The sequence below is a fragment of the Acinonyx jubatus genome, chromosome X (genome assembly GCF_027475565.1).
Source record: "Acinonyx jubatus isolate Ajub_Pintada_27869175 chromosome X, VMU_Ajub_asm_v1.0, whole genome shotgun sequence".
In the NCBI taxonomy this organism is placed as follows: domain Eukaryota; kingdom Metazoa; phylum Chordata; class Mammalia; order Carnivora; family Felidae; genus Acinonyx; species Acinonyx jubatus.
Window position 1 is genome coordinate 80,418,528 of NC_069389.1, and position 12,453 is coordinate 80,430,980.

A 12,453-nucleotide genomic window follows, 5' to 3' on the forward strand; every position below is an offset into this window, starting at 1 on the left:
CAAATACTGGGAGTGTTTCTTCTTTTTTTCTTTTACTGGCTCCAGGTATTTAAAGTAACTGTCAAAATACCAGCTGATCACTAAGTTAAGGCAACACAGGTTTCAGTGGCAGACATGATAAAGACTACAGACTTTACAAAATCAATTTAGAAAAGTCACTAAACAAACAAACAACAATCCACAACAGCCAACAACAACAAATCCTGAGGGAGAATATGATTTCCAGAGGTGCCATATTATACTATTCAAAATGTCGAGTTTCAGCAACAACAGAAAAATATGAAATGTGCAAAGAAAGTATGGTTTATTCACAACAAAAATGAAATTAGTAAAAACTGACTCTGAAGAAGCCGGACTTACTAGGGAAAGGCTTTAAGTCACTGAATTTAATATGCTCAAAGAGCTAAAGGAAACCACAGAAAAAGAACTAAAATAAACCAGGAAATTAATGTCTTGCCAAATGGGGAACATGAATAAACAGGAAGAAATTATTAAAAGGAACTAACAAAAATTCTGGAGCTGAAAATTACAGTAGCTGAAATTAAAAATTCAATTAAAAGGTTCAATATCAGACATGAACTTACAGAATACACTCACCAAGACACAATATAGTCAAACTGTCAAAGCCAAAGACAAAAAGAGTATCTCGAAAGCAGCATTCAGTCTTATTTGGACCCTAGTCAAAACAAACTGTTAAAAACCGATAACAGAATTGAAAACTTGAACACGGATTGGACATAAAACAGTATTCAAGAATTATTAATTGTTAGGTGGGAAAATGGTATTGTGGTATAAATATACATATGATATGTTATACATAAATTTTATAAATACATAAATACATATGAGAGTCCTTATAGATATGTACTTTGAAATACTTATGCACAAAATGATATTATAACCGACATTTGTTTCAAAAATAATTTCTAAGAGTAGGAAGTGGGTAAGGATACACATGAAGTAACATTGGCAATGAGTTAACCGTTGGAGCTATGTGATGAGCACAGTGGCTTTCATTCTACTATTTTATTTTTGCATATGTTTTAATTTTTTTCATAACAAAAGTTAGAATAAAGTTAAGGTAAACTATAAAGAGAATGACATCTAGTCGAAAAGGGAACAAAAGAGTATTAAGAAGAATTAGAAAAAATTACACCTCCTTTCCTGACCCCCACCCCCAACATTTTGGTATAGAGAAAATGGTGGGCATTGGTAGCAAGGAGGACCACAGGTTGGGAGCAGGGTAGGTGCGACATCTTGCTCATAGATGTTCTTGCATAAATTTTGTTGTTTAAGATATTGAATTAAAATGTGATTATCTTCACTACTCAAGTTTTCTGCACCCCCTTAACTTTTGCGACTAAACCCGACGCGGGGAGGGATGTAACCTGGGAGCAAAGGAGAGGAAGAAGCAAGTTCCCAGAGGAGGACAGGAAATGGCCAACAGGCCTCTAAGAAGATACTGCCCTTCCCCGGCAGGCAGAGAAAAGCCAAGGAATATACAAAGAGGGGAGAGTCATAGAGTCCAGCCTGGTGCTGCTCAGAAGGACGATGCAGCAGAGAGGAGGTGCGCAGGCCAACCAGTTCTGCACCACCCTGCGGGCAGCAGCGGGCACGGGATGGGGGCGGTGCCGCTCGCGGTGACGAAGGCCTCACATGACCTGCCAATGGTGACTCGAGCGCCTAGCTCTAGCCTCAGACTGGGCCAACGCTCGCTCCCTTCTCGGTACCTGCTCCTCGTAGCCCTGAGAGCGTGGGGGCCAGGGGAAGCCCCAAAGAGTAGGAATTGGAGGGGGAGCAGGTAAGGGACCCGGAGGAGGGGGAGAGTCCCCTGGGCCAGGGTGCGAGAGCCCACGCGGCCCACGGAGACCTCCTCGGGTCCCAGCTGCCCGGGGGCGGAACTGCGAAAGAACCGCAGCCCTCACGCCAAGCTGTGGCCCGCGTTTGGCCGCAGAAAATGGTAGGGCAGAGGGTTGGACCGCCATGGGGCGATGACCCTTCGCAAACACCTGCCTCTCGCACTCAGGCCCCGCCCCCGTCCTTCTTCGTGTAGAAAATGGTAGTCAGCTCGGGGGATGGGGCGTTCGGGGGTGGGGGTGGGGGTGAGGGTGGGACGGCCGTGGGGTCTCGGGGGGCCCAGGAGAGGCTGGGTGGCGTCGGGTTGGCGCCGAGCACTGAGTTGCAGCAGTCTCCGCTTGCCCACCCCTGCCCTCTGCAGGTGTGCGGGTGTAGGTGTCCTGTCGGCTCAGTGGGGGCGAGAATCGGGAGGAGGAGACTGCAAGGATAGGCCCAGGTCGTTGCCGGGGACAGTGGGGAGGCGGGTGGGGGTAACGTGTGGAAAGCCCGGAGACCCCAAATTCCTCCCACCAACCAGCCCCTCTCCACCTTGGTGCCTGCAGAGGCATGGAGACGGATCGGCTGGGAGAAGGGTGGGCTTTGGGAGAGGAGCGACCGGAAGGGGGTAAGGCTCAGACTGGGGACCTGCCGGAAAGCGTAGGGAGCCTCTATGGTGGGAAAGTAAAATTTTAAAAAGCCTTTGGTATCCAAGGCTCTGAATTTTGGAACAGGCGTAGTAAGAGCCTCTGTCCTCGGTGCTGCTCCTCCCAAGAAAATAGTCCTTTTTCTGGTCTCTTATCTCCTAGGAGCAATGGCGTCCAAAGAGAAACAAACGGTGAAAAATCTCAACATGGAAAATGCCCAGCAGGAAAACGGAGAAGAACAAGGCCTCTTACAGAATGGTGAGGAAGCACACAATTCGAGAGGAGGTGAAGGCCAGAAGCATGGACGAAATGTCAGGCTGGGGCGAATGAGACGACTTGTCCCTAATTTTCGATGGGCCATACCCAACAGGCATATTGATCATAATGAAGTGGGAGATGATGTGGAAAAGTTCCTAGGGCAGATGATGGAAATCAGGAAAAAAACTAAGGACCAGCAAATGAGGCATCATAAGCACTTCCAAACTCCTGAACCTGATAATCGTTACGACTTTTGCCTTATACCTTGAATTGTAAGGTTTTCCCTGCGGTTAATAATGTGGCCTCTGCTCTACAAGCTTGTAGTTTTGTGATTTACTTTTTAGGTAAACCTGTTGGTGTTTCCACTTAGCAGTTTGTAATTAAATATTGTTTTGTCTCAGTGTAAAACTTTCTGTCCAGTAGGGCAGTTTCACCCAGGTTTAGGAAAAACTATTCTTTTCATAATATGAAATGAATAAATCAGTTTAAAAAGCAATCTTCCTTTTTCACCCTAGTCTTTATTTTTTGCTACCATCTGTCCTCACCTAGCTGCCTAGACTCAAAACCACAACTGTCTTTGACTTTTTGTTGTTTTTGTTACCATCCAATGAGTAAGGAAGGATCATATTCATAACATCTGATATTATTTTAAGAATGTATGCCCTACTGTTTTTCAGAGTGAGGCCACCACCTGCATAAAAACACCTTGAGAGGGGAGCACTTTTTTAATATTTTATTTATTTATTTATTTATTTATTTATTTATTTATTTTTAAGAAGGAGAGAGTGGGGGAGGGGCAGAGAGAGAGGGGAACAGAAGATCCAAAGCCCAGTGCGGGGCTGGAACTCACAAACTGAGATCATGTGACCTGAGCTGAAGTTGGATGCTCAGGCGACTGAGCCACCCAGGCATCCCAGGGGAGATTTTTAAGCTTTTTAATGTAGAACATCTGGCTTCTATTCTCCAGACTCACAGATGGGCATGCCACAATCTCCATTTGTTTCTGAGTTTTATTTATTTTGAGAGAGAGACCATGTAAGTGTGTGAGCAGGGGAGGGCAAAGAGGGAGAAAGAGAATCTTAAGCAGGTTCCATGCTATCAGTGCTGAGCTTGTTGCAGGGTTAGATCTCACAAACCATGAGATCATGACCTGAGCCAAAATCAAGAATCCGACACTTAATTGACTGAGCCACCCAGGCGCCCCCAGAATCTTCATTTTTTAACACGCTTACCTGTAAATCTGATGTACACTGAGGCCATATATATATATATATATATATATATATATATACACACACACACACACACACACACACATATACATATATATATACATATACATATATATGTATATATCTAAGTACATATGTGTGTGCTGTATTATTAAGTGTGAAAAATAAAGTAAAATAACAGGATGAATATCACCTGAATTTGATGGACAAAAACATTAAAAAGGAAAAGTACAGGGCCTTAAAATAGAACGGTATAAGAGTGGTAGGGATAATGGCAGATGAGGGTACTGGTGTTCAGAGATGTTCAGAACCAAGGCTACCCCCTGCTATATAACTGGCTTGGGCCATTTTCTCTAAGATTGTTATATGGAAATACAGAATATTTAACTTTTGTAACTGATAACAAGCTAAGGAGGGTATCAGGGAGACTCAGTAAGATTGAGGGTGTTTTTAATATTTTTGTATATTTTCAATGTAGATGCTTTAAATTTTATGAAAGAACAGAAAGAAATTTTAAAGACCTGACAACCCAGTCTTCTTCACGGTGATAATAGCCACCCATTATGGCTATTGAAATCAGTTTTGTGGCTCACAACAATCAATTTTAAAAAACAAATTAGGGAGTGCCTAAGTGACTCAGTCGTTTAAGCATCAGATTTGATTTCAGCTTAGGTCGTGATCTCACGTTTTTTGAGACCAAGCCCTGTGTTGAGCTGCAGGCTGACACTGCAGAGCCTGCCTGGGTTTCTCTCCCTCTCTATCTGCCCCTCCCTCTCTCTCTACCCCTCCCCTGCTTGCTTGGGCTCCCTTTCTCTCTCTCAAACTAAACTTAAAATTAAAAAAAAAAAAGAACAAAAAACATCATAGTCCATCATCCAGTAGCATTAATAATTATTTTGAGGGGTGCCTGGATGGCTCAGTCGGTTTAGTATCCGACTTCAACTCAGGTCATGATCTCATGGTTTGTGGGTTCAAGCCCCACGTTAGGCTCTGTGCTAGCAGTGTGGAGCATGCTTGGTATTATCTCTCTCTCCCTCTCTCTCTGGCCCTCCTCCACTTGCTCTCTCTCTCTCTGTCTCTCTCATTCAAAATACATAAATAAACTTTAAAAAAAAAGAATTATTTTTGAGGGCCACATGAGTAGCCCAGTTGGTTAAGCATCTGACTCTTGATTTCAGCTCAGGTCATGATTTCATGGTTTGTGGGATCCAGCTCTGCATCAGGCTCTGTGCTGACAGTGTGGAGCCTGTTTGGGATTCTCTCGTGCTCTCTCTCTGCCTCTCCCCCCTCAAAATAAATAAATTAGCTTTAAAAAATTATTTTAAGAAACTAGTTTTAGTTTTACTTGTAGGAAATATTGTAGCCTTAAAAATGTATTTCTTTTTTTTTAAATGTTTATTTATTTTTGAGAGAGAGTGTGAGCAGGGGAGGAGCAGAGAGAGAGGGAGACACAGAATCCAAAGCAGGGTCCAGGCTCTGAGCTGTCATTACAGAGCCCAACGCGGGGCTCGAACTCATGAACCATGAGATTGTGACCTGAGCTGAAGTCGGACACTTAACTGACTGAGCCGTCCAGGAGCCCACTCCCAAGGTAGTATGAGCATAGAAACTTCTAGAAGCAGCAAAGTTCAGGGATCATAATCAGAACATGATTGAAGATAAACAAGGAAGCACGCTTTCCTGAGTGTTTCAGCAAGGGTGAAAGAGTGAGAACAGAACTTCCTGGAAAAAAAAAAAGCCAAGAGAAAAAGTAAAATTTACCGAGTAACAAGGCAATTGAAGGAGCACTGAGTTGCTGTAGTGAACACTTCCATTAACTTATACATCCCATGGGAGGGTCAATCTTGGTGGGCAGTACATTCTGACTTTTTAAGGTGATGATTGAAATATGTCATTGGGGAATGTCCCTAAAGAGGCCAGTAAGAAAATAAAAGAAATATGAAAAGTGAATCAACTAGGAACAACAAAAAGGACTAAGGCATTCATCCCTATCAGTCATTTATATATTCATGTTTAGTTTCTTGAGGAACATGTGTATATTTTTATAGATTTTGAAACAGGGCTTAGGATAGAAGCTAAGTAATTAAAAAGAAAAGGGAGATATCTCTGAGTAGAGCCTTTCAGAAGCATATGCTGTCAACTTCAAATTACAGAAAATTGAGATATCATTGAGGGAGTCTTTAAAGAGGCCAGCAAGGAAAAAATTGAACTTATAACGAAAAAAAGTAAAAACAAACGAAATATCACGAGAAGAAAACACAAAACAAGTTATCACTTCTACTCTTTTCAGTCTGTGTCTACATGTAAGTAATTATGTTAGCGTTATTAAGGTATAACTAAAGTTCAGAAAGTACCTAAACTATGCAATTTGATCTGTGTTACATAAATGTAAGCCTATGAAACCATAACCACAATGAAAATAGCAAGCACTCACATCACCTCCAAAAGTCTTTTTCTTCCCATTTATAGTCTACCCCCACTTCCACCTCCATCCTCAAGCAAACTCTGGTCTGCTTTCTGTCACTATATTTTGATTTTTGCAGTATTTTTATATAAAGTTAATCACAGATCATACACTTTTTTTAATTTTTGTCTGACCTCATTTAGTCAATATAATGATTTTGCATGCAATAATAACATATTCTTTTCTACTGCTGAGTGATATTTCATGATATGGTGAATGTTTATCCCTTCATCTGTTGATGGGCACTTAGATAATTTCTAGTTGTTGGCTGTTACAAATAAAGCTGATATGAATATGCATGCACAGATTTTTGTGTAAACGTGTTTTCATTTTTCTTGGGTATACACCTAGGAATGAAATGGCAACATTATATAGAAGCTGTAAGTTTAATTTATAAGAAAGAAACTACTAAATTGTTTTCCAAGGTGGTTTCACCATTTTACGTTCCCATGAGTAGAGTATTAGAGTGCCAACTTTCCTCATCCTTATAATTACTCAGTGTGGTTAGGGTTTTTTTGTTAATATTTTTAATTTTTAAAAGTTTTTATTTAAATTCCAGGTAGTTAACATACAGTGTAATATTAGTTTCAAGCTGTACAGTATAGTGATTGAACATTTGCATACAACACCAGGTGATCATCACAACAAGTGCACTCCTTAATCCCCATCACCTATTTAACCCATCCCACCACCTCTCTCCCCTCTGGTAACTGTATCAGTTTGTTCTCTATAGTTAAGAGTCTCTTTCTTGGTTTGCCTCTCTCTCTCTTTTCTTTACTTTTGCTCGTTTGTTTTGTTTCTTAAATTCCACATATGAGTGAAGTCATATGGTATTTGTCTTTCTCTGACTGACTTGATTTCCTTAGCATAATACTTTCTAGCTCCATCCACATTGTTTCAAATGGCAAGATTTCATTCTTTTTTATGACTAATATTCCATTCTACATATATACCACTTCTGTATCCATTTATCACTTGATGCACTTTGGACTCTTTCCATAGTTTGGCTATTGTAAATAATGGTGATATACACATTGGGGTGCATGTATCCCTTTGAATAGTATTTTTGTATTCTTTGGGTAAATACCTAGTACTTTAATAGCTGGCTCACAAAGTAGTTCTATTCTTAAATTTTGGAGGAGCCTCCATAACTATTTTACAGAGTGGCTGCACCAGTTTGCATTCCCACTGGCAGTGCAGGAGGGTTCCTCTTGCTCCACGTCCTTACCACCACCTGTTCTTTCTTGTGTTTTGATTTTAGCCATTCTGATGGGTGTTAGGTGATATGTCATTGTAGTTTTGATTTGTATTTCCCTGATTATGAGAGATGTTGAGCATATTTTCATGTCTTTGTTGGAAATTTTAACCATTCTAAAGGGTGTATAGTATCTTCTGGCTTTAATTTTTATTTTTCTGATGACTAGTGATGTTCAGCATCTTTTCATGTACTCATTAGTCATTCATCTAGCTTCTTTTGTGAAAAAAATTGTTCAAATATTTTGCTAATTTTTAAATTTGGTTGTTCATCCTCTTACTGCTGAATTGCAAGATTTCTTTATAAATTCTGTATTCAGTTTCGTTGATATATATGTTGTAAATTTTTCTCTCAGTCTTGGTTTGCCTTTTCATTTACTTGTTTCTTTCAAAGACCAAAGCTTTTAAATTTTTATGATGTCCATTTAACCAATTTTCCCTTTTATAATTGTGTTCTATTTAAATAATGTGCTGCTTAAACCAAGGTTATAAAGACTTTCTCCTCTATTTTACTCCAATAGTTTTATATTTTTTAGGCTTTTCATTTTGTTTTATGAACCATCTTAAGTTAATTTTTGTGTGAATGTGAAGTAAACCTTGGTGTTCATTTTTCCCATATTGATATCTGACTAATACAACACCATTTGTTGATAAGACTTTCCTTTCTCCATCCTATAGCTTTTTTATCTTTGTCAAAAATCAAGTACTTATGCATATGTAGCTGTATTTTTGTACTTTCTATTCTGCTTTACTAATCACTATGTCTATCTTTTCACCAATATCAAATTGTCTTGATTGCTGTAGCCTTATAGTAAGTCTTGAAATTAGGTAGGGAAAGTCCTGCAACGTTGTTCTTCTCTGTTAAAATTGCTTTCAATATTCTAGGTCGCCTGAATTTTCATATAAGCTTTAGAATCAGTAAATGATCTATTTTTAAGCCTGCAAGAATTTTTTTTCCTTTTCAATTAAGATTTATTTTTTTAATTTAATTAATTAATTTATTTTTTAAATATGAAATTTATTGTCAAATTGGTTTCCACATAACACCCAGTGCTCACCCAAAAGGTGCCTTCCTCAATACCCATCACCCACCCTCTCCTCCCTTCGGCGCCCCATCAACCCTCAGTTTGTTCTCAGTTTTTTCTTTAATTTTTTTTACATTTATTTATTTTTGAGAAACAGAGTGAGACAAAGCGTGAGCGGGGGAGGGGCAGAAAGAGAAGGCGACACAGAATCTGAAACAGGCTCCAGGCTCTGAGCAAGCAGTCAGCACAGAGTCTGATGCGGGCTCCAACCCACGAAACTGTGAGATCATGACCTGAGCCAAAGTCAGACGCTCAACCAACTGAGCCACCCAGGAGCCCCTGATCTGTTTTTAAGAGTCTCTTATGTTTCGGCTCCCTTCCTCTCTAACCTTTTTTCTTCCCTTCACCTCCCCCATTGTCTTATGTTAAGTTTCTCAGGATCCACATAAGAGTGAAAACATATGGTATCTGTCTTTCCTATATGACTTATTTCACTTAGCATAAAACTCTCCAGTTCCATCCACATTGCTGCAAAAGGCCATATTGAATTCTGTCTCAATGCCACATAGTATTCCATTGTGTATGTAAACCACAATTTCTTTATCCACTCATCAGTTGCTGGACGTTTAGGCTCTTTCCATGAATTGGCTATTGTTGAAAGTGCGGCTATAAACATTGGGGTACAAGTGCCCCTATGAATCAGCACTTCCTGTATCCTTTGGGTAAATTCCTAGCAGTGCTATTGCTAGGTCTAGGATAGATCTATTTTTAATTATTTGAAGTACCTCCACACTGTTTTCCAAAGCGGCTGCATCGGTTTGCATTCCCACCAACAGTGCAAGAGGGTTTCCATTTCTCCAAATCCTCGCCAACATCAATAGTCTCCTGATTTGTTCATTTTAGCCACTCTGACTGGTGTGAGGTAGTATCTGAGTGTGGTTGTGATTTGTATTTCCCTGATGAGAAGCGACGTGGAGCATCTTTTCATGTGCCTGTTAGACATCTGGAAGTCTTCTTTAGAGAAGTATCTATTTATGTTTTTTGCCCATTTCTTCACTGGATTATTGGTTTTTTGGGTGTGGAGTTTGGTGAGCTCTTTATAGATTTTGGATACTAGCCCTTTGTCCGATATGTCATTTGCAAATATCTTCTCCCATTCTGTTGGTTGTCTTTTAGTTTTCTTGACTGTTTCCTTTGCAGTGCAGAAGCTTTTAATCTTCATGAGGTCCCAATAGTTCATTTTTGCTTTTAGTTCCCTTGCCTTTGGAGATGTGTCAAGTAAGAAATCACTGAGCTGAGGTCAGAGAGGTTTTTTTCTGCTTTCTCCTCTAGGGTTTTGATGGTTTCTTGTCTCACATTCAGGTCCTTCATCCATTTTGAGTTTATTTTTGTGAATGGTGTAAGAAAATGGTCTAGTTTCATTCTTCTGCATGTTGCTGTCCAGTTCTCCCAGCACCATTTGTTAAGGAGACTGTTTTTCCATTGGATATTCTTTCCTGCTTTGTCAAAGATTAGTTGGCCATATTTTTGTGGCTCTAGTTCTGGGGTTTCTATTCTATTCCATTGGTCTATGTGTCTGTTTTTGTGCCAATATCATGCTGTCTTGATGATTACAGCTTTGTAGTAGAGGCTAAAGTCTGGGATTGTGATGCCTCCTGCTTTGGTCTTCTTCTTCAAAATTACTTTGGTTATTCGGGGCATTTTGTGGTTCCATGTGAATTTTAGGATTGCTTATTATAGTTTCATGTAGAATGCGGGTGCAATTTGACTGGGATTGCATTGAATGTGTAGACAGCTTTGGGTAGTATTGACATTTTGACAATATTTATTCTTCCAAACCATGAGCACGGAATGTTTTTCCATTTCTTTGTAACTTCTTCAATTTCCTTCATAAGCTTTCTATAGTTTTCAGCATACAGATCTTTTACATCTTTGGTTAAATTTATCCCTAGGTATTTTATGCTTCTTGGTGCAATTGTGAATGGGATCAGTTTCTTTATTTGTCTTTCTGTTGCTTCATTATTAGTGTATAAGAATGCAACTGATTTCTGTACATAGATTTTGTATCCTGCGACATGGCTGAATTCATGTATCAGTTCTAGCAGACATTTGGTGGAGTCTATCGGGTTTTCTAAGTATACTATCATGTCATCTGCAAAAAGTGACAGCTTGACTTCATCTTTGCCGACTTTGATACCTTTGATTTCCTTTTGTTGTCTGATTGCAAGCACTTCCAACACTATGTTACACAACAGCGGTGAGAGTGGACATCCCTGTCATGTTCATGATCTCAGGGAGAAAGCTCTCGGTTTTTCCCCACTGAGGATGATATTAGCTGTGGGCTTTTCATAAATGGCGCTGATGATGTTTAAGTATGTTCCTTCTATCCCGACATTCTCAACGGTATTTATTAAGAAAGGATGCTGAATTTTGTCAAATGCTTTTTCTGCATCTATTAACAGGATCATATGGTTCTTATCTTTTCTTTTATTAATGTGATGTGTCAAATTGATTGATTTGCGAATGTTGAACCAGGCCTGCAGCCCAGAAATGAATCCCACTTGATCATGGTGAATAATTCTTTTCATATGCTGTTGAATTCAATTTGCGAGTTCCTTATTGAGAATGTTTGCATCCATATTCATCAGGGATATTGGCCTGCGGTTCTCTTTTTTTGCTGGGTCTCTCTCTGCTTTAGGAATCAAAGGAATACCGGCTTCATAGAATGAGTCTGGAAGTTTCCCTTCCCTTTCTATTTTTTGGAAAAGCTTGAGAAGGATAAGTATTATCTCTGCCTTAAATGTCCGGTAGAACTCCACTGGGAAGCCATCTGGTCCTGGACTCTTATTTGTTGGGAGATTTTTGATAACTGATTCAATTTCTTTGTTGGTTATGGGTTTGTTCAAGTTTTCTATTTCTTCCTGTTTGAATTTTGGGAGTGTGTGGGTGCTTAAGAATTTGTCCATTTCTTCCAGGTTATCCAGATTTTTGGCATATAATTTTTCATAGTATTCCCTGACAATTGCTTGTATTTCTGAGGGATTGGTTGTAATAATTCCATTCTCACTCATGATTTTATCTATTTGGGTCATCTCCCTTTTCTCTTTGAGAAGCATGGATAGAGGTTTATGAATTTTGTTTCTTTTTTCAAAAAAACAACTCTTGGTTTCATTGATCTGCTCTACAGTTTTTTTTAGATTCTATATTGTTTATTTCTGGTCTGATCTTTATTATTTCTCTTCTTCTGCTGGGCTTGGGGTGTCCTTGCTGTTCTGTTTATATGTCCTTCAGGTGTGCTGTTAAATTATGTATTTGGGATTTTTCTTGTTTCTTGAGATAGGCCTGGATTGCAATGTATTTTCCTCTCAGGACTGCGTTTGCTGCATCCCAAAGCGTTTGGATTGTTGTATTTTCATTGTCATTTGTTTGTATATGTTTGTTAATTTCATCTCTAGTGGCCTGGTTGACCCATTCATTCTTTAATATGGTGTTCTTTTTTTTTTAATATATGAAGTTTATTGTCAAATTGGTTTCCATACAAAACCCAGTGCTCATCCCAAAAGGTGCCCTCCTCAATACCCATCACCCACCCTCTCCTCCCTCCCACACCCCATCAACCCTCAGTTTGTTCTGTTTTCAAGAGTCTCTTATGCTTTGTCTCTCTCCCACTCTAACCTCTTTTTTTTTCCTTTTTATTCCTTCCCCTCCCCCATGGGTTTCTGTTAAGTTTCTCAGGATCC

The 12,453-nt window shown here is 39.6% G+C and overlaps 1 protein-coding gene and 1 long non-coding RNA gene across 3 annotated transcripts in view; one reads left to right on the forward strand and one right to left on the reverse strand.

Moving 5' to 3' along the window:
- The window catches only part of LOC106976289 (uncharacterized), a 110,049-nt gene that overhangs the window by 70,159 nt on the left and 27,437 nt on the right, over positions 1–12,453 (reverse strand). The gene's annotated exons all lie outside the window — the stretch shown is intronic.
- BEX4 (brain expressed X-linked 4) lies at positions 2,648–3,007 on the forward strand. The gene has a single exon (XM_027053149.2). It carries the CDS (start codon positions 2,648–2,650, stop codon positions 3,005–3,007), a length of 360 nt encoding a protein of 119 aa, XP_026908950.1.